The 22,462-nt window shown below is 43.7% G+C and overlaps 1 protein-coding gene across 3 annotated transcripts in view; it reads left to right on the top strand.

The window, feature by feature from the left end:
- EGFR (epidermal growth factor receptor) overlaps positions 1-22,462 on the top strand; it is a 159,640-nt gene that overhangs the window by 120,300 nt on the left and 16,878 nt on the right. For all 3 annotated transcript variants that reach the window (XM_042806549.1, XM_042806548.1, XM_032987020.2), the window contains exons 6-18: positions 2,561-2,679; positions 4,110-4,251; positions 5,114-5,230; positions 5,743-5,869; positions 5,965-6,038; positions 7,252-7,342; positions 7,724-7,923; positions 8,935-9,067; positions 10,513-10,612; positions 12,489-12,646; positions 18,033-18,068; positions 19,346-19,487; positions 21,189-21,311. In XM_042806549.1, coding sequence (XP_042662483.1) covers positions 2,561-2,679; positions 4,110-4,251; positions 5,114-5,230; positions 5,743-5,869; positions 5,965-6,038; positions 7,252-7,342; positions 7,724-7,923; positions 8,935-9,067; positions 10,513-10,612; positions 12,489-12,646; positions 18,033-18,068; positions 19,346-19,487; positions 21,189-21,311 — 1,562 coding nt within the window. The remainder of the gene's footprint in view (positions 1-2,560; positions 2,680-4,109; positions 4,252-5,113; positions 5,231-5,742; positions 5,870-5,964; positions 6,039-7,251; positions 7,343-7,723; positions 7,924-8,934; positions 9,068-10,512; positions 10,613-12,488; positions 12,647-18,032; positions 18,069-19,345; positions 19,488-21,188; positions 21,312-22,462) is intronic.

The raw sequence follows: 22,462 nt of genomic DNA, 5'->3' as shown, positions 1-22,462 counted from the left end.
GACACGTGCTTCACACTTGTCCTGCCCTGCAGTGCAAGGCAAAAAAATGCAGCTGTCTCCTGTACGGAAAGCTTTGGTCCATCACCCATAACTTTTTCCCATCTACACTTGAGAGAATTTATTCTTTATTTTATCATGTAAGACGGCACAGTAGCTGTGTGGTGAATTGTTTGCTTTCCTGCTGTCTCCCGCAGAGACATTCTGCAGGCCAGCTAACAATACTCTGGATTCATTTCTACTATTAGAAGCAACAACATAATCTGATTTTTGCTGGCTTTAATTCCTCTTTTTGGAATCCCCATAGGTTTCTTTTTAAAACACAAAAGATGTCACCTTAGTGTGGGTACTTGTACTACATACTGTACTAGGAGGACCTTTGGAAGGATCTCAGAAAATGCATAGCCATTTTTTGATTTGTACACTGAGATATTTGGAATTGTGAGGTTGTTCAGTTTGGCTGCCTGTGCTTTACTGTAAAATTTTGCAGGTAGGATACTTGTCTGATATTAAGAGTGACAAAAACATCCATTTAGAAGCACTTTTGCAAGGATTTATTTTTCCTAAGTAAAGGCTGAGAAGGAAGACCATCTCAATTTGTTTCGCTACTTCATTATTTCCTTTTTCTGCAATAAGTGGGGAAATGCACTGACTGTTTCTGATTCTTTGTTTTGTGTAGAGTTCAGTGGGAAAACCGCTGATCTAGACATAATGCAAATGAAAACAACATCCTGCCTTCGATTTTCCACTGCAAATAATCACCTAAACCGAAGTTTCTTGCTTGCAAGTATCAAGCCAAATCCATGTAGCTTCTCAAGCTTATGGAAAAAGGAATGCGTAGCTTTCCTCTCTTCCTTTAGTATAAGTTTTAGGTTTTTTCAGTCAGCTCTGCAGTTTGGATCTTGAGGTGGACGGTGGCTGTGCACACCAAGCGTTCCCCAGGTCAGTCCCCACAGCTGAGGCTGCACAACTGTCCCAGGGGCTCACAAAACCTCAGGTCTCAGCCCTGCAAGCTTCCAGCATTTACAGGCTCTTTCTGGCTTTGGGAGGATGACTTAGGAGTGCATAAAACGAAACCATTTGCAGGCTCTGGCTCTCCTCTCCAGGCATTTGAGAATCTGGCCAACTGAAAATGTATCCCACATTGCCATATGTGGGAAAGTTTTGGGTGATATATATCTTTCTCCTTCAACGAACGTGGGATATTCTGTATGAAATATAAACGTTTGCTGTGATACATGTTTCCAGCAGGAAGCTCTAGTCAAGAGCTATCAAAGTGACGAGCTGTTTTACTCCCCTGCTGATGCTTATGAAAAAAAATTATATCAAAATGCTGTTCTTGTAGAACAACGTGTCTTTTATTTCCCCGTTCCTATCTGAACGAAAAGTTGCTATCAGAGAAGCTAATGCATATTGTGGAAATAATCTGTTTCCTTGCTTACAGGCCTACAAGAAAAATGAAATAATACAGTTTGGATATGAAAGTATGTAATGGATAAATATAGGAAATATGATTTTTAAAAAATCACCGTTATATACCCTGTAGCAGGCTACGCTTTCCAATAGTTTTCTGTTAATTAACAACCATCTGTTTCAGACTTACAGGAATTCCTGATGATATTGTAACTCATTTGTGCCAACTGCAAAGTTGATAACTGTTACTGTAGTGCACAGCCGAAATGCTCAGGGTGCTGTAATGCAACGGATTAACCATCAGGTTTCTCTGACATCTATTGCCAGCGTCTATGGATCCATAATTTTTTTGTGGAGAACAAATAATCCCGTTTTAGGTCTCTGATACAAACACATGTTAGCCATTAATTTCTGGGGCTTTTTTAATTTTTCTGATTATCGTTTTCTCTGCTTTGATGTTCAAATGGAGATGATTTCCCGACTCTCAACAAAATTTTTCAGGCAGTTTCTTCTTCCCTGAAAAAAGCTGATTCAGGGCCAGTTCTTCCTCCGGGTTGCTGCACTGGTGCAAACCCTGTGGGAGTTGAGTAATGAGGATAAAATTCGGCCAAGGAGTTGAAGCCTAAAGAAAAATAATACAATATGCGTATGAAATCAGTTTGCTGAGTGGGTCTCCCCTCTGCAAATTTCAGAAATATTTTTAGTACATTGAAGGGATCCTAACACCATACCAACATTGTACAGTTTCCTGGTTTAGTACAGAGTCCTGGCAGTTCTCTTGTCACGTTGTTTTTCCCATAGCTAGCACCAATACCAGCAGATTTTCTCCACAAAATGGAGCCAGATCCTGTAAGATGCAAAATCTCAAGGGCATGGTTTGGTGGCTGGGACCAGAGTGCTTAGGACCTCGCAAGAGCCAAGATAATTATGGGCTAAACACAACCCCTTCTTGCCACCACCCACACCAGCTCTTGCCCCTCCCGAGCTTTGGCCTTACATGAGGACAGAATACGCATCCCATGGGGAAAATCTAGCACAGATCCTGCACCAGAATTTTTCTCCGTATTTCTTGATCTCATTGCAGCAAGTACAGCTTCAACGTGATCCATTCCTGATGGTTTTTTTCCTTATTTTCTCTCGTGTCTTCCAGTAACGAAGGTCATCTGTGCCCAGCAGTGCTCTGGCCGGTGCAGGGGCAAGGTGCCCAGCGACTGCTGCCACAACCAGTGTGCCGCGGGGTGCACGGGGCCTCGGGAGAGCGACTGCCTGGTAACGATGCCAACCCCCCCCATCACTGCTTCTATCCTTGGCAGGGCGAGGCAGGATCCCAGCTGCACGGCCTCTAAGCCGCTCTTCCATCCGAGAAGGCCTCTGAGAGACGCTGACCTGGAGGGTGCTCCAGGGCTTCCCTGCACGGGTGGTCGGTGGGAGGGAAGAGGGGATGAGCGTCACAGCACCCTTGGCTGGGCTTTGCAGACTCTACGGGTGGATTTTCCTAGCACAGACCAAGACAGTTGTAGTGCCTTCAAGAGCCCGGTGAGCTCAGAGTTGTGGCGGAGCAACTAAGTGGTCGCTGTTGGGCAACTTCCCCACGTAGGCAGGTCCCCAGGTCCTCAGCTGTCACTGCGGGGTGGTGCTTTTCCATGACAGCACAGCTTTGCCTTTGCTTGTCAGGAATTATCTTGGTTTACTAAAGCAAGAACTTGTAAGGGTAATAAGATATGATGGATCTGCACTTTTTTTTTTTTTTTTTTTTTGCATTTCATTGAACTTCAGACATGGAATCAAGGTTTTCCTTTCAAGTTTTCACTTGCCACAAAAGCACTGCATTTGGAGGACCCTGGGGCAGTAGAAAGACCAAATGGAGCTTTTTAAGGAAAAAAAACATCCCATTGCTTTTCTACAAAAGTTTCAGGGGATTGGTGCACACTGTGGTTTTAACTCTTCTCCGTGTTTGCACTGCTTCTTTCTGAATTAAGTGACACCTGAATTATTGCCACAGAAATTGTCAGGTCTGGGTTTTGCAGTTGTTATTTGTATTCCTGTCATCTGTATGCCCTTACAGGCTCACAGAGAAGATGGTTATTCTCTCTCATATGGAAAGGCAGGGAAAAAAAAAGGGGAAAAGAGAGTGATTATTAATTTAATGCAGAATTAGATTGGAAGAACCAGCTTGTCTTTCATAAATGCTTGCTAAATTGTTCATTACCTGCAGCTAAATATAATGGTTTCAGTTTAATATTTAGCCAGAAAAGCCAGTAATTGGCAGGAAAGGACTTGATTTGATTTAGGTTATTAAAAAAGCAGCCAAGAAAAGTAACGTTTGTCTTGATCTGGTTACTGCTTGTAGGGAAAATTCTTCCAGTCTAAGGCATGCAGATTCACTCCTGTTCCCACGTGAATCCCAGCAGCTCTCCACAAGAGTGCCAAGGTTTCTTGTTCAGAACAAGAAAACCTCATGTTCTCTTCTTTTTTCTTTTTTTTTTTTTTTTTTTTTTTATATATATTAGACTCAATCTCCCAACCTGAAGCAACTTTCCACCTTCAAAGCATGAGGGACCATCCCTGTAGCTTTTGGGGTTTGTGTTAGAGCTGAGCAGGAAACAGAGGAGCCCATCACAGTGTTTTTAAAGAGCTAATGTAAAAACAATGTTGCTTTTTAAGAAGGTAGCTTAATGGGTGCTGTTGTTTAATGACAGGCATGCCGCAAGTTTCGGGATGACGCTACATGCAAGGATACGTGTCCCCCATTGGTCCTGTATAACCCCACCACTTATCAGATGGATGTCAACCCTGACGGAAAATACAGCTTTGGAGCCACTTGTGTGAGGGAATGTCCACGTAAGTTCATTTCAGGTTGGAGCCGCAGAGGAGGTGGGAGGTTGGAGAGAGGTGGGAAGGGACTTGTGTCATCCCTCTGTGTTATGGCCGAGTGAAAGAGCAATTTCTTGTTCTCTTCAACTTCTGTGGGAACCAGAAAAGGTGGCAAAAATGAGAGAATAGCTGATAAAGAAAACAGCCTCTTCAAACTGTCTGATTCCATCACCTTCCCTGATTTTTAACCATTACATTTTGACTTGATGGTTAAATTTTCTCTTGATGGGGAGAAAAACAGCTTATGAGAATCAGAATGGCCATATGGGACCAATCCTATGGATTACCAAAGCAGTATCAACTCTTAACTGGTTCTTAACTGGGACTGGTAGAAAATCATTGATTTATATATTCCCTCTCAAGGTCTCTGATCATTCCTTCCTCTACAGATAGTTGCTTTTTCTTTCATGCTGTTCCACGTCCATGTTTTCTTAACCCATCAAGACTTAAATGTAAGAGAGGGTTTAGCATACACAACCGGTATCCCTTTCTGAGGCTGACTGTTGCCCTGCCTGGCCCTTAGCCTGGAAGAGTGAATGAAGGTGAGGGATCAGAAGTGCCATGTATTGATCCCAATTATGGCACAGCCTGACCTTGGCAATGTTATTTAATCCTTCTGCGACCATTCCCCTCTCTGTAAGCTGCTGATAGTGCTGTATGCCCGTCTGCCTTCAAAGGACGTTTGTGAGAAATAATGATTAATGCCAGTACTTTGCTAAGTATGCCAAAAGTTCAGAAACACTTTTTCTTCCTAGAACTGAAGTGCCTGTGCAGACCACAACCCATCCCTCTTGTATTTCAGTGACCTTTGTATCCTTGTTTTTTCCAGACAATTATGTGGTGACAGACCACGGCTCCTGTGTTCGCTCGTGCAATACCGATACTTATGAAGTGGAAGAAAATGGTGTTCGGAAGTGTAAAAAGTGTGATGGGCTATGCAGCAAAGGTATAAAAAGCATGGAATAAACCAGTAAGGCTTTTTGATGATAGGTAACTTATTAGAAAAAGTAAATATCCAGAGGTAGTTTGGAGATCTGACATGTGGTTTGATCAGGAAACACGGCTGTGGAGCATGCTCTCCAACTGGGATACACCACAAGTACAGCAGATAAACTGTGCATTGTGTGCATGTGCACCTTGCACATCAGCCTTCTCCCTTGTTTGTCCTTCCCAGTATCTCGGCAAGGGAAATAAAATTAAAATGGGACAAAGAGAGAGAAGGTCATGTGCAGAGATGCTCAGACCAGAGCTGCACAGCCAGGCACGTAGGAAGCAGTTAACCTGTGGCACTTTCTCAAAAGCAAAAGTAGGCAAAAGATCTATGAAACTCATCTTAGGGTGGTAGGTTTGACCATATGGGAGTGCTTTCTGGACTAACGGCACCTCCACGTTTATCCCTTTCCATGGGATTGGGCTTCACTCTTCTCCACCCTGACTTTTGTGTCTCTCTTTCCACAGTGTGCAACGGCATCGGAATAGGTGAGCTTAAAGGGATCCTCTCCATAAACGCCACAAACATCGACTCCTTCAAAAACTGTACCAAGATCAACGGGGACGTCAGCATTCTCCCAGTTGCGTTTCTAGGGTGAGTTGCCTGCTGCTCAGCACTGGAAGAGAATGGCTAGGGAGAAATTCAGGCTGAGCCATTCTTTTCCCAATTCTTCATTCTGTTTGTTTCAGTGATGCCTTCACAAAGACCCTGCCCTTGGACCCCAGGAAGTTGGATGTCTTCAAAACAGTCAAAGAAATATCAGGTTAGCAATGAGTTTTAAGCTGAGATGTTCTCTGACTGGTACTACCAAAAACACAAAGGGAGAGGAGGGAAATTTTTTAAGGGTGTGAAGAGAAATGCAAGTGAAGGGTTTCTGTCTCTGAGCTACCAGGGGTCACTCTTCACAAGGGTGGTCAGCAGCGCCTCGCCAGTGTTACGCCCACATAACCCACACTGGTCTGCCATCCAAGGCATGTGGTTTGCCCAGACCATCCCTTCTGCTGAATTGTCAGCCCTAGAGAAAAAAAAAAAAAAAAAAAGGAAAAGGAGAGAAAAAAAAAAGTAAAAGCAGAGAAGCTCCTCAGCCACCCAAGAAGTATGTGGTGATGCAGAGGCGTGCCACTCCAGCTAAAAAAATCCAAGTGTGTTTCTATTTGTGGAAAACCTTTCAGCAGCTCCTTAGGGAAGTGTGCTCAGTGGCTTGCATCACCCTCATGGAGACACCATCTCCAGCCTGAAGAGCTCTTCCTTGGGGTGAATGTGTCTCCACAAGCACAAAGCAGCCAGCGGAGCACTCGGCCACCATCTTGCACCAAGTATCAATTAAAAGTAATTTTGTTCAGCCCATTATAAAATGAGTGTAACATAAGAGCTGGGCCTGCAGATGAGACTTCAGCTCCCCTTTTCCTTCTCTTTTTTACCTGTCTGGTTCCCTTCAGGGTAGTGGTGACTAGACCCAGAGCTTCATACAGCAGCCTGCAATTTCCCAAATTCTCCCCTTCCTCCCGAGGGCCTCAGCTGAGCAGGGAAATGTGCTTACCTTAGCAAATCCCCACTGAGCAGCTGTCTGTTTCTGCTTTCTTTCCAGTTTTGTTGTTCCCGGAGGGCAGCTCACAAATGGTACAGGGCAGTGCCTTTCTCCCACAGCATCTCAGCCAGGGTATCCACTGGCAAGAGCCATTGTCACTGGTGGCTCAGTGTGGCAGGATGTGCAGCTCACCAACACTCTCGCCTCTTACTCTCCTAAGCCCTCGTGGCAGGCTAGGAAGTAAACTGTTTATAAAACAGGGTTTAAAAATATCTCCCTGCTCCCTAAAATGTCATGTTCCACTTTGAGATTCTCAGATAAGCATAGGGAAAGCACAAGCGTCTTCTCCTGGCACAGGAGGAGCTTGAGGAGGAGGTTCTGCTGCCAGTAGTGACTGCCATATTATTGTTATTGTTATTATTATTTAATCTTCTTTTCTTCATTTCAGGATTTTTGTTGATTCAGGCCTGGCCCGATAATGCTACTGATCTCTATGCTTTTGAAAATCTGGAGATTATACGAGGGAGAACCAAGCAACAGTAAGTAAATCATGTACCAGAGTGGCCAAGAAACTCTGTTTAGAGCTGTGCTTGTCTGAGCACACCAAGGTAACAAGCAGTGTGAGACGCGGGTGTCCCAAAACGGATGGAAAATGGGGAAAACCCTGTGAGGAGTACAGCACCATCTCTGTAGCAGTAGATAATGTGCCATGGGGGGGCTGAGACCCTCAGCTCTCTGCTGTGTGTGGAGGGCTGCCCTGAGCCTGCTCTCAGGACCATGCTCTCCCTCACCAGCCTGGAAGCACAAGCAGGACAGAGAGCACACATCTTTGAAAACCAAAACAAAAACGTGCTGAGTAAAACCCTGCTTATTAATTCTTTTTCTTCTATGTGCTTTCTTTTTATCCATCTCCGTTTTAGTGGCCAGTATTCCCTTGCTGTTGTTAACTTGAAAATACAGTCCTTAGGGCTGCGCTCCCTCAAGGAAATAAGTGATGGTGATGTTGCTATTATGAGGAACAAGAACCTCTGCTACGCTGACACCATGGACTGGCGCAGCCTGTTTGCAACTCAGAGCCAGAAAACAAAGATTATACAGAACAGAAATAAAAATGAATGTGGTAAGTCAGCACGGCCTTCCTGCTCCCTGCAGAAACTCATGCTGAAATGCAAGAGTAATTTGAGCAAGGCTTTTTTCTCTCTGTTCCCCTGGCTGCAAAATTCATCACTATACTGCTTTAATGAAGGTGGTGAGTGATACGTGGGATTTTTTCCCACTGAGGATGTGGACTTCATGGTGTCCAGCAGATGAGAAGGAGCTGCTTCACCACTATGGTTGAAGGACACAGAAGCTCACTCCAAATATTGGGCTTTTTTGGCAAGGTTGAAGCCATTGTTCAACCATGCTGCTGTTGACTGCAGTGGTCCCTGGGCCAAAATCTAATTATTTCTCTTTGAAGAATATAAATTTGTTGTATTTTTGGAATTGATCATAGAACTACAGAATGGTTTGGGTTGGAAGGGACCTTAAAGCCCCCCCAGTGGCACCCCCTGCCCCGGGCAGGGCCCCTTCCCCCAGCCCAGGGTGCTCCCAGCCCCGTCCAACCTGGCCTTGAACCCTTCCAGGGAGGGGGCAGCCACAGCTGCTCTGGGCACCCTGGGCCAGCGCCTCACCCCCCGCACAGGGAACAATTTCTGCCTTATACCTAATCTAAATCTGCCCTTTTTCAGCTTAAAACCATTGCTTCTTGTCCTGTCACTACAGGCCTTGGTAAATAGTCATTATAAGCCCCCTTTAAGTATTAAAAGGCCCCAATATGGTCTCCCAATCATCCCAATTCATCTGAACAACCCCATCTCTCAGCCTGGTACTGGTTTAGCTTTATTACATGGCTGTTAAGCTGTCACAGAGGAGCTTGTTCTTATTTCAAAAAACCAAAAGTGACTCTTAATTTCAGGCTTTGGGAATTAAGAGAAGCATGATTATTCCTCTTCCACACTGCCAGGGCCAAGCATGTCTGCTTTGGAACAGATTGGAGAAAATGGCTGGTCAGGATGGAGTCCCTGGCAGTGCTGAGTTTTCTCTCTCTCCTGCCCTGATATGTTCATGGCTTTTCTTGTCTCTCCCCCAGCCGCTGCCAGGCACGTTTGTGACCCCCTGTGCTCGGATGTGGGTTGTTGGGGCCCAGGACCCTTCCACTGCTTCTCCTGCAGGTTTTTCGATCGCCAGAAAGAGTGTGTGAAACAGTGCAACATCCTGCAAGGGTAAGGTGTCTGAGGGGTGCTTCGGGTTTTGGCAATGACTTGGGGGTTTTGGTTTTTAAAACGTGTTGTAGCTAGAAAGGAAGCAAAAAAAAAAAATAGGGTCTCTGGTTGCATGGGATTTCACCGGCCTTGCAGAGATGTTGTGTGAGCACTGTACCTAGCTGAGGTACTTCTCCTTCCCTATTCAACATAGCTTAGGAGTTTGCTCTTGCCATGATGACTGCTGAGAAAACATGCCCCTTAAGCTCACGAGGAGACTTATCTGGAGGCCTAAGGAGGCTAAGCCTTACACTTCCTTCCCATCAGAAGTAAGGACCTTAAAGCCCCGGTGAAAATCCAAGCTATGCCTGTCATGACAAGCATGTTGGGCAAGAGCTGGAGCCATTTGTAGTCACCAGGAGCTCAGTTGCCCCCGGAGTCAGGGCTTCACTGCTTGGCAAGCTTCCTTACCGCAAAGGGGCTCCTGTATTTGCTCTAACAAGCCGCTCGCCCTTGCAATTCCTGAAGTTGCATCAAGAGAGAATGAACTTTCATCCGAAAAGCACTGGCAGCAGCAATTTCAGGCAGAATTACTGCTTCAGCCTCGCTCAAGCTGAGGAAAACATCACTGCTCATGTGTCAGGACTGCAGCTGGGTTTTTCAGGCAGTTCAACAGGTGATGTAGGCAGGAAAGGTGCATATAGCACTGAAAATTACAGGGATTTTTTAATTAATCTTTCAAAGTTTGACTTTTAGAAATTAAGCAAGTATTAAACAAGTACTTGACAGGATGTTGATGCCCCGATGTTTGTATTTCCCTAGCAGCTTGCCGTTCAGCAGCTGTCTTTTTTTGTAAGTGAATTACCTCCAGCTACTATTATGACCTGGAAGGCAGATCTGGGCATTTTTTGTGTCAGATGATGTGTAGATTTAGTTTAATTAATAACACCATTACTTGAAGTGGAACAGCTTTATTGCTATTGAAACCATCTGTTCCCAACTTTCATATTTTAATGATTCATTGTGTGTTGTAGGAAGGGCATGAATTTAATTATCAGTGCATTGCCGCTTAACTTTCCTAATTATTTTTTGGAGCCTTCGAACCACTTGAATTGTTTTTGCTGGTCTCTTTGCATCACTACCATTTAAAAGCCTTTGGAAATAGTTGCAAATATTCTGTGTCGTTAGCTTAAAAGGGAAAGTAAACTAATTCGCAGAGTGCAATCTGGAGTGCCATGTGTTTCACCATCAACCAAATTTCCCTTACTCTTACCTCCTCCTGGTTGCACTGAGCAAGTGCTACTGGTGTAGCCAGGAGGGTCCCCCTGTACCTCCTTCTGTCTCAGTACCATCATCCCAGTCTATTCACACTGGAAAACTCAGGAAAGGGAGAGATAACCACAATTTATCACTCGCTAATCAGCCTAGTTTTAAATTATTTCTCTTGGGTTTTTATTGTTTTCCAGGGAGCCGAGAGAGTTTGAAAAAGACTTCAAGTGCCTCCCCTGCCACCCTGAGTGCCTGGTGCAAAACTCCACCGCGTACAACGCAACTTGCACTGGACCTGTAAGAGCAGATTCAGCTTAGCAAACCTGCACATCTGATTGTGTATTAATACGTATTTCTATGTTGAGATAATCCTGAGGGGTCATTTAGCCTTCTCCAAGATGGAGTGGAAAGGATTAGAAGTCAAGATCTTGGGGCAGGGGAACAGAAACTGGAGAGGGAACCTCAGAGTGTTATTTTTCTTTTGTGTCACCCATCATACGCATAATCCACAGTCACAGGCATTGTAGGCCCTTTCTTTTTTGTGTATTTTTACAGGAAAAAAAAAAGAAAAGCTTACTTATGTATGTCACAATATGGTAATTTGTCAAACATTTCAGGAATATGTAACTACTGAACTGCCAAGCTGGCATGAACAAATTAGTTTTCCTTATTCAGAAGGAAAAAATTGTTTAAAAGAGCGTATTAAAACAGTAGGTTTTTGCCTTTTTGAAAAACCATGATAAAATTATTATCAAAACCAAACGTTTACTGAAAAATATGCAGGAAGCAGTTTTTACTTAAAACTATGTTCCCCTCCCCTCTAACTAGGTTACAGTAAATACCTATGTTAAAGTAATTGCAGGTGTAAATTATGAAAGGCAAATAAAACAAAACAATTGGATTTTCAAACTTCTTTAAATATTCCAAATTCCAAGCTCCTTTTACATAAGTCAATACAGTGTAGCCTTGCTAGTCATCCAATCTTCCTCAATTTTGTTCTTTAATTTTGAGAATACTTTGTTGTGTTATAAAATGCCCAGTTCGGCAACGGTGCAAAATTTATTTCCTTTTAATCAGATCAAACCCAAATCTTAATTGTAAAACTCCAATCATCAGGTGTTTTTTTTGTCAATTGAAATCGAATCCCCTACTTCCATCACCTATCCCCATCTGTGCTACTTAACCCAACTCTTTAAACTCCTCTCACCATCCCCTGCAACCACTGAGTGTTCGACTGTTGCCCATCATCAGTCTGAAGAGTCATTGTTCAGTAATGTGAAGCATTTCCATCCTCCCTTCTAGCTTAGACCACCATGGCCTCAGGGATATTATTAACATTATAAGATCCTTCAGGCGGTGACCACCTCCTTGATCCATATTTGCCTGGTATCCAGTAATCAGTCTATTATAGTGCCCCTTAGACATTACAGTAATTAAAATCATCTTCCTATACATGCACACTGTCGTCCCACTGAAACCAGCACTGTGGATATGGTCTGGTTTTTCTCCATAGTAGAATTTGACCCAGAATTACTGGTTCCCCTGCTTTAAAATATTTAGGTCATTCCTGGTGCTGCTATAGTCTGAATAAAACCAGTTCTGCCAAAAATGGCTAAAGGTCTTTAAACACAAACTAAGTGCTTTTCAACGTAAAAAAAAAAAACGCATGGACTCCTTGGGTTGCTTCATTATCCCCTGCTTCTCCCTAACAGAGGAAAGAACCTGTGATGAGAAACCAGGAAAATCATCATTTGAGGCCAGTACTTCAGGGAGGTGCTAGCAGGTCCAGGTCCATCCTTTTAAATCGTGGGATGGTAGATCCCATCAGACAGCAGCCAGGCCCTCTGCTTTTCAACTTACCCCTTATCAAGGGCTCATTAAATTATTCATCATTTTAAATGAAAAATGCAAGCTTTCCAACCAGGCAGAAGGCAGGGGGAAAAAAGCAGCTACACTGAAACTCAAGAAAATATTAGCTTTAGACATCAGGTACTACCTTTTGTGCCATCCATCCTACAAAAGCAAATACTTGCAGGAATATCAGGTAGCATGGTAATAAAACCAGATGATGCTGAAAACTTCCAGCAGTGGAAGGCGTTTAGATTTATCTTCTGAATTTCCTCCTGAATAGGATGATGTAAGGGCATTATAAACAAGCTGTTTCTCTTTACAGGGCCCCGACAATTGCATGAAATGTGCCCATTTTATAGATGGCCCCCACTGTGTGAAATCCTGCCCAGCGGGGGTTCTGGGCGAGAACGACACCCTCGTCTGGAAATACGCAGATGGGAATGCTGTTTGCCAGCTCTGCCATCCAAACTGTACCCGGGGGTGAGTAAAACCTTGGGCTGAATGGACATGGAGGGGGAAAAGGGAATAGGGGAACAACTCATCTCGAGCTGTTGCTCTTCCTGATGGTCCTATTTCAAATCAATGAGAAGAAAGAATAGAAGGGAGAAAGAGAGGTCAGGAGTACACAGGTGATATAAGCAGAGTGCAGCAGACTTTGTAAATAGGAAGAGTTCAGTGTCACTTCTTCTTTACACAGAAGGAAAAAAAAAAAACAAAAATGTTTTAGGGGGGTTGAAACAGGTTTGTTTGTTCTTTTAAACAGGAAACTTCCTGGAATTTTACAGAACTCACCCACTAGTGATGCACTTATTTTTTTCCCACCTGGCTTGGTGCTGGGTCCTCTGATTTTGGGAGGACCATCAGTGACATCTGGTGGATGCTGGGCTGCTGGAGCCCATGTTTTCTCTGCACTTTTCATTTTTTAGGAGGGAAATCGCAGTGGGGTACCACAATGATTTTCTTTTTTTTCCTTCTTTCCATATGCTAGCACTTGGTCTGAGTTTAAAGCCTTGCTTCCCTCCTGAGGGAGGCAAGTAAGCCAAATCTGTCTGAACCATTTTTGTCCTCATTTGGGGGCACACTTAAACTGCCACCTGTAACATGCTATGAACTGAACTGTATTTAACCTACATGACAATAACTAACAACAGTCTTCTTTCCTGATTTCCAACCTGTAAAGAACAGGGGATGTGGAGTAAAAGTTTTAGGGTTTGAGACTTGGTTGTTGGACTGAGACGGTTCCAGAGTGAAAAAACAGCCCATGTATGGTTTCTTTTCCTTCACAGGCCCCTTCCCTGTACCCTACAGGTCTGTCTGATACAGAATCCCTCTGCATTATGCCTGTAATATGTGTTGCAAGATATAAGTTATAGCATATTCAGACCCACCATCATCCCATTGTATATTAGCTAATTTAACTGCCAGATCATTAAAGAGCAGAGTGCCCAGGCCTCTATCTTCGTGGAGAAAAGGAGATGAAGGGTTAAACCCAGCAAGTACCGCCCTTCCTAGTGCTGTTAGTGAGTTCAGTGCTCTGGTTTTCAGATGTAGCTGTAACAGCCATGTGGGTTTGCCATGATTTACAGCCATTGCCCCCTGTGTTTCGTTACAGTCGCAGGCAAGGCTTGCCAGGGCTTCCCATCACACGCCTGAGAACAAGTGATCTCAGTTGAAAAGGGATCTTAATAACTTTGCTCTTTATTAATGACCTCAGTAGTCCCTTCTGATAGGAACTGGCCACGGTGATCCATCATCCTTCTTCTAACTGGCCACATGGAAATGGGGCTGATTACTGGAGCAGCGTCATGGGTAACCACATCTGAACAAGGCTTTCCACCGTGCAGCCTCGGTAGTGAGATCAAGCACTAGACTCAAAGGAATGCAAACCTGGAGAACATAATCTACCAGACGTGGATGCAACACCAAGCCACACAGTGGCTCTTGGCTCACAAGCAAGGCCCCAGAGCAGACTTCATCAGAGAAGTCAGGGGTACCCAACATGTGGCTCAGTGTATTTTGCCCTGTGTTACTTAGGCAGAACATAAAAAGTAGCATCAATTTCATCTCTTTTGCGAAAGAACTGATCTAAGTTTGCCACAGTTATATTGTGGACGTGCTCAATGGCCCTGCTCAAGTTGCTGCCCAAATGTGGAAGAAGACATAGGCTGTATCCCTGAAGGGCTCAAGAGAGCTAGAAGAAGGTGGTGTTACTATTTTTGCTTTATGGATGGGACACCTAAGGCCAATGGCATTGATGGGTAGAGAGCCAGCATCAGAGGCATAATGTGGGAACGAGCAGTCTGGCGCAGCATTGTCCCCATGAGGGCAATCAATCTGTAATGCCACTTACTTGTCTTCACGCCTTTCCCTCGTTGTGCTGCAGGAATGGGACCTGCTCAGCAGTGGGTGGAAAACATCTGTCTTGCAAAGTTTTCGCATCCTTAGAAACCACAGTCTCGGCAATTTCTGCATGACAAGAAACAACAACTTTATTTCTGTCCCTGTCCAATTTCACGGCTAGAGCCCACAAAATCTTATCAGCATGATTAAGTGTGCTGACTCCATGCAAGTAAGGGTTTCCAGGATCTGGCTCAAATATTTTCCATATTTGAAGAAGCTGCAAGTAAAGAGGACTTCTCTTCCCAGCTGAGCTTTGTCACAAACTTTGGTTTTTTACTTTAGGTGTGCTTACTGGTAGTGCATTGCTTCTTTTGTATCACCGTGAGCAATCCCATCTAGTCTCATTTTCTTTGCTGAGTTGGTTTTTCAGCCTTCATTAGAAAACAGAATGGAGGAAGCTTTCTTCTGCCCAGCCCAAAAGACTCATTCTCTCCCATTTCTCCTGTAATCTCTTGGGGATTTTGTTCATGAGCTTCCTTTTGCTCTGCCTCTAGTACAGCTGTGAAAATATGCTCCGATAGAGACCAACAACCCAAAAGCCCTGGAATTACCCCATATATGCCTCCAGCAGCTAATGACACACACTAGCTTAATTAATCTGCTCGATGTTGAGGGATTTGGTTTTCCCTTTCCACTCTCCCAGAGTACAGGAATTAAATTCAGCCACTGGGGCAGAAGAACAAGGAGGAGAGAAGCCACCACGGTAGTTAATAGCACTGGCTGGCACATCCTGCCTCACAGTCGCTACCGACAATACGTGCCTCGTCAGTCTTCATGTTAAATTCCAGGGGATTTTTAAGAAGGGGGGGGGGTGGGGGGTGGGGGGGGTGGAGAAAGTGGCTGGGGGGTCCGAGAGGGAAGGTTTCAGTGGCACAGCACAAATGTGGTGCCTTTGTCATACTCTGAAGGTTGCTGAGAAAAAAAGCAGAGGAAAGTTCTTGTAAGGCTTTGAAAAGCCCAGTGGTTTTCCATTTCTTTTATGGCTGTGAAGTAACTTAGGCTGTTATAGTGTGAGTCCCCTCTGAAAGGCCATAAATCATAGCAACCTGGCTGTATTACTTCAAATTAGGAACTATGGGTCGAGGAGAAAGTTGTTAAAATCTTGATGGATTTGGGAAATAAATAGCTGTGTCTGCATTGGGACAAGTAATATTTACGTAGACAGATGAAATGCAGAGTTTAGGATGCAGTAGTTTTCAGGGACTGTACATAGCACTAATTTTCCAATAAGTAGAGAAATATTTCAGAGACTACAACCGCTGCTAGATTCCATCTGACATATCCATAAGATCTTGAGGCAGTTCATAACACAAGGTCACATTTCTCATTTTGGTTTCTGTAAGCAGAAGAAAAACGATTCAGGAATGGAAAAAGCGATTGTTTAGATTCCATAAAACCTGGGTTACTTATGTTGGGTGTCATCATAAAATTCCACATTAAGAAAGATGGTTATATTTAGTCCTGGATGGATATTTGTCATAGGCTTTTCTTCTTCTTTGACTTGTGAAATGAATCAGAAAATCACGTGGGATTTGAAAAGCACAAGCTGATCTGTCATTTTCTTCCCAAACACCTTTTACTTTGTCTCACCAGACTTGATATTGATGAATTTGTGTGGGAAATAATTTTACAAAAAAGAAAAGGGGACAGATGAAAATCTACACTTCTCCTGCTTCTACTTTCTGATGTAGGAAAATAACTGGTTGATCATTCCTCAGCCTGTAGATACTATCCCCTCAGCCAACATTTTTTGATGTTAGGACATACATGGAGGACTTGCCATCATAAAGTAGCATGGCAAACCACAATTTTTAGGAAGCGATCATTTGAGGGACCAGTGACATTCTGAAATAAAGTGAGGTCTTTTAATTTCTCGTCCTTATCAGGAGAAGCTGCACGTGCTTTGTTGCATTAACATGTAGAAATTTTCTGTTGAGCACCCAAAGAGAGAAGCCCGGTGCGAAGTGAGATACCTCTCCTGGGACTGTAAGCAGGCTGGTGGTTCTGCTCTGCACGTACAGCCTCTCTGTGCTCAGTTATATAACTGAGCAAACAAACCAAGCCGTAGGCAGACAGGGAGCGCTAACAAAGCTGGGTGCCCGAGAGCCGGGAACCAGTATGCACAGCACTTCCAGCATTTCCAGGACACCAGGATGCACATTCTTGCATGGGTGCCCAGTGAACTCACAAGACCTTCCAGATGCTGGGTCTTGGAGCGCTGTGTTGGCCCAAAAGCAAGGCAAATACACGAGGGAAGATCAGAGTAATGAAAACAAACAAACAAACAAAAACACAATAAAATGAATAGTTGCTTTACCTCTTCCTCCCCCAGACCTAGATCAAGTTATGAGATAAGATCGGCAACTCCATCTGCCATTTTGAAATTTTTCTGGTTCCTCCTCTTGGTGAGAGGGAATTCAGAGCAGTTTTCCTGGTATCGGCTCACTCCTTACCCCCTACTTGACCTCATCTGTTGTTTTGGGATGATCCATTTTCTTTAAGTGAGCGCAGGGATCGGATACCACAAACTGGACTTTTCTCTTTGCTGTTCTCTGTTTTTCAGAGGTGATGTAACCCTCTCTGTAATGCTCTCCTTCCTCGGTAGACACCACAAAGACCACAATTCCCATGAAGATCATACTTCTTGTAGCCCAGCAGCACTTAGGGAATGCCTGGTGCCTCTCACGCCCGTTAGACCATCAAGTGAATGCAGTCACTCTGTTTTCATCCATGTGCTTTTTTTTTTTTTGCATTCAGCTGCCAAAATGAATTTCAGGCCATTTTAAACTCAAATGGAGGGTGAATGACTTTCTAGTAGAGTTTCTGGCTCTCTGGATAACTGTTGAACCTGTTTACCAGCAACATAAGACCTTAGATTCTGAAAGAAAAATATCGTGGAGACATACCAACAGACTATAGCTAAAGGGGGTTCTGTCAAATCCTGTTTTCCGATGGGAGCATGTGTCTGCTACCTACGTTTTCTATTGCAGTAAAAACTCTGGAAACTGGAATCTTATCAGGAAACAAGGATTATGCAGGAGGGTCTGCAGTGACACGTTTCCATGTGGCTTTCTGCCCTTGTGGACGAGAGGTTGCTTCTGTCCTCCTCGCTGGTCAGCCCTGAGCTTCTGCATTGACACAGATGTCCACACAGAGACAGGGAATCCCAAACCATTTGAATATCGTGTATCTATGTCCTCCCTCTCTTTCTACCACATGATAGGAAGTTGTTTGAAAATATTCTTTAAACTGAGTGTGCAGCATATCTATGCCTCTAGATTAAAGATTTTGGACCAAGGGCATTGAATGATATTTAATAGAGTGTATGACTACTATAAATTCCTACGTTAATACTTGGACTGCTCTAAACCACAAACTTTTCAATCAGTAGCACTCTTCTTAGTTGGAATTATAGAAGTATGTATGCCAGAGCTAATATATTTGTAACGTTCATTTGTTTTTACAGGTGCAAAGGGCCAGGTCTTGAAGGCTGTCCAAATGGGTGAGTATTTCATCTGCTACAGTTAACGACAGAGCTGGAAAGAATGCATGTGTGTTTATATTTCCACACTGGACACTGCAAGGCTGGGACTAAAGTTAAGTCTTCAGCTCTGTACAGGGAAGTGACAGATTAGAGCAGGCTCCGACCTATAAAAATTATTTAAAGAACTGTGACATATTCTTGCTGGCATAAGACTCCAAAACCTTCTGCTTAGCTTGTTTGTCAAGATGAAACCTGGGATCTGTTACCGGAGAACAAAAGGATGAGCTGGAAAAAGAAAGGATTAGGGGCTAGTGGCAGAGAGAGGTATGTTTAGGATTGATATGGTTACCTGCAGTACAGAGGATTCATCACAGAGACCCAGGGGGTCTTTTTCAGCCCTGTGACCTGTACATCTCCAACTGCTCTGTGCACAGATGGACGTTCATTCTTCACACTAGATCTTGCGTTGCACTGTTTGGCCTCATGACTTGCTCAAGGTCGTGTGACAAGTGAACAGTCTTCTTTGTCTCTGAGAGAGGGATTTAGTTTCTGGCCACAAAGTCATGCTATAGCAAAACAAATTCAGTGTAGAAGTATTTCAGAAGTGACTCTATTTAATAGTAATCCCTGGGGAAACTTAGACCTGTGATGGATCTCCAAGTACAGACCAAAAAACAACCATGGAAAATGTTTGGTTGTTTTTTTTTTTTAAACTTAGATTTGAAATGATCCAGGCTCTAATAAAGAGGCAGCAATCTGTACGTACAATGTGGATGGTTGACACATTACCTGGCCTCAAACATTTGTACTTGAGGAGAAGGGCCAGTGATCTGACGTTCATTGTGACCCCTACAGCATGACCCCCAATAATGGTGAGATGTCAGCTTCATTGCTGGTATCACAACTGCGTATGCCTCCTTGTTATCGCCTTCAATCCACGTGCTTCGTGTATCTGGTCACACGTGGGCTGCCCATGACTGTCATACATAGGCATCGCAGGCTGGGTGCTCATGTGGGTTTGGTGGGTTTGTCAGAGGGAGGAGAGATCTCCTCGCTTAAGCTATGAGAATCAGCTCCAGTTGCAACTTTGAGAGAAGAGTGAAGACTTTGAGCAGGTTACTGGATGAGGATTTTCAAAATACAGTTGCCCAAGATATCTGAAGTATCAAACAGGCTTAAGTGGATGTCCAGGGTGTGTGTTTGGTCGAAACCTGAGGTTTCACGCAACCTCCATTTCAAAAATCTGACGCCTAAGCATTTTTTTCTCTCTTTCTGCATCCCCTCCTGTCTTGCAGCTCCAAAATCCCATCTATCGCAGCTGGCGTCGTCGGGGGCCTCCTGTGCCTGGTGGTGGTCGGCTTGGGCATCGGCCTTTACTTGCGGCGGCGCCACATCGTCAGGAAGCGGACGCTGCGCCGGCTGCTGCAGGAGCGGGAGGTGGGCACGGCCGCTTTGCCTGGGGCAGTGGGTGCTGGCCCCCTCGTACCGCAGACTTACAGCACCGCCCGCCTGCCCTGGCACTCCAGAAGCCCTTGGGTTGGCACGCGCCGGCTCTGCCGCGCTAGTCTGGGAAGAGGCGGCGTGCACCCGACACCTTCGCGCTTAATCCCAAGTCTGATCCCTCTGGATATAATTTTCAAAAGCTTTAGGGGATTTAGATGTCTAAATCCCAATGAAAATAATTGAGATTGTCTACTCAGAAAAAAACTGAGCCTTCAGGGTGAGGTGCAACGTGTTTGCTGATCCATGCCACCTTGCCGTGTAGACCCTCAGCCTCGGATCGTTTCTCCCTCCAGACAAGCGTTGAGGCTGCTGTGGCAACTTGGGCATTTCTGGAAATTATAACCCCTTCATCAGGCATATGTCTGATCCTGCAGAAAAAAATGAGAGAGAAAGGAGAAGAGGGAAAGGAATTGAGGAAGTGTTTGTGTCTTGTCTTTGGTTTGTTTTTAGCACAAAAAGCCCACAAAGCCATCAAAGTGAATGGTTCACCCTGCTGGGCATCAACAAGGTTCCTACACTGCTTTTTGTTTTCTGCATGGTTTTGTGTGTGTTACAGCATCACCCTCTGGGTACCTCACATATAAAAAAGCAAAATTCATTACCCTGGATTAAAGCTGCTCTTTTATGATTAGCCCCCTTCTCATTCTAGTCCAACCCTAGTAAATAATTAGCAAATCTTATTTAGCATTCTGCTAAAAGCCCAGTTGCAACTTCCTTCTGTGCTCGCTGGCTTTGCAGAGTCAGCTGTAAAATCTTTAAAAAAAAAAGTGGTCCTGATTTTTAATGCACTGCCTAACAATACTTTATATACCACTGTATTCTACCGCTGTGATACTAGAGTTCAGTTTGTGCTCAGCTCATGTTGTATTCTCTGGACTCCTCAAAACCGAGGAAATTTCATCACAACAGAAAGGCTGTTGGCCTTATAAAATCAGATTGTGTCTAGCTAAGTGTGGTTTTATTCAAAGGAAAGGAAAAAGGAAAAGCACTAAGGGAAAAAGCTGACATGCATCAGATTACCAAATTGTATGTTAATTATCTCTGTTCGGAGGGCACCACTGCTGTTTGTAATAAGGCTTGGATCAAATTTGGAAACCTCTGATAGTCAATTCAATATCTCCTTTTTTACCAAGAAAAGAATCTCTCTCAGAGTTTCAATTGCTGCTTGTAAACTGCAGTCTGGGGCAGCCACTGGTACCATGGGAATTTCATCCAGTTAAACAAGAGCAGACCTGAAAGGCTGCAGGTGATTCTTGGCCATTATTTAAAACATTTTTATAATTTATTCACAGGTTTAAAAAAAAATAATCTTTATTAGGATCTGTGGTAATTACATTGTTCTTCATGCCATGTGTTTTAAGGCTTTGAAGTCGAAGCCTTCATTTGAATGATAGTATTCTTTCATTCTCCTTCAAAATGGCAGTTGCCACTCTGCGATTGATTCTACCTCTGAAATTTGGAGGAACTTTAGATATTTATTGCTGCAGGTCAGAGTGGAGCTGTCCTCCTGTAAACTTCACATGGAATAAAAAGTTCATTATTTTAAAGGAAGGATTTATTTGCTTCCCCAAAACGTGCTGCTTGCTGTCCTCCTAGACTATATATCCTTCTCATGTCTTCTTCTCTCTGCACCAGCTTGTTGAACCACTGACACCCAGCGGGGAGGCACCAAACCAGGCTCATCTGAGAATTTTAAAGGAAACAGAATTTAAAAAGGTCAAAGTTTTAGGCTCTGGAGCTTTTGGCACTGTTTATAAGGTAAGTTCACTATATTTCTCCTTCCCCTTTTCATCTTGCTCCCTCATGCAGAAGCCACCCAGACAAAGCATGCACTAGGAGCTGCCAATGTTGGTAGACTGTTTTTTTTTAAAAACTTGACTTTATAGCATGTATATATTGAACGGTAGAGAGATGAGTCAATCATCATTAGTTGAGCTATAAATCGGGTAACGTGGGACCTTTTACGTAAGATATTGTCAAAGCCATACTGCTGAACCTGGAGGGCAAAGATCTCAACTTAAAAACTACCACAGCCAAATATACCCTCTTGTGAATATTAGGGAAAAAAAAGAAATGCACTTTGGTCAACTCAGTGTTAAGTCATTTTCCTGTGTGGTCCGGGGTCTTGTTTTTATCATCGTCCGTCACTCTTTCATTAGAACTGACTCAGATGTGTGGAAGTGTTTACACACCTTCAGTTGTGTAGGTCCACAAGGTATTTTTTTCTCTTCATGTTTGTTTATCCTCTGTGTTTCTTCTTCACCAAGTTCCACTTTTCTGTGCTCCTCCTTTTATTCAGGATATGTATTTCAGGCTTTGCCAGTAGTACTGAAATATAAACTGTAGATTCATATTACATATTTCTCTTTATGAAAGCTCTATATTCTGAAGTAGGCTTTCAGCTGTGACTAGGGACTTCAGGAACACAAATCCCATTGACATCTGAAAATGGGCACCTACACTGCTGGGTACTTCACCAGAATGTCTTCGCAGTGCCACGCCGTTCCCCTGCCACCTAAATGGCCTCCTGACACTCTAGATATAGAGCATCGAGCCAGCTGGCCATAAACCTACCTGCCACATGAGACAATGCCAGTCCTTTTCATTCCATGATTTATACATTGGAAGTGGCAAGGTTTTGCACATGTGGTTGCTGTGATACGCTAATTAATTAGATACTCATCTGCAAAAGTTGCTCTTTATGCATCTCTTGGGCGATTTATACAGGCACAGTAATGAACATGGTTTTTGAAAAAAACATGGTAGAGGTGACTGAAAGAGAAACACCACTCACTCCATTAACACGACTTTGTTAACACTCACAAGACACCTTTTTTGCATATTTTTGTTGTCTGCCATGTCTTCCCATTGCTCAGAAGATTTAAGTCTACTCAAAAGATGTAAAATGT

The sequence above is a fragment of the Tyto alba genome, unplaced genomic scaffold, assembly GCF_018691265.1.
Source record: "Tyto alba isolate M040663 unplaced genomic scaffold, T.alba_DEE_v4.0 Super-Scaffold_46, whole genome shotgun sequence".
NCBI lineage: Eukaryota > Metazoa > Chordata > Aves > Strigiformes > Tytonidae > Tyto > Tyto alba.
Note: the sequence above shows the minus strand (reverse complement) of the source record. Positions and strands in the feature narration are given on the sequence as shown.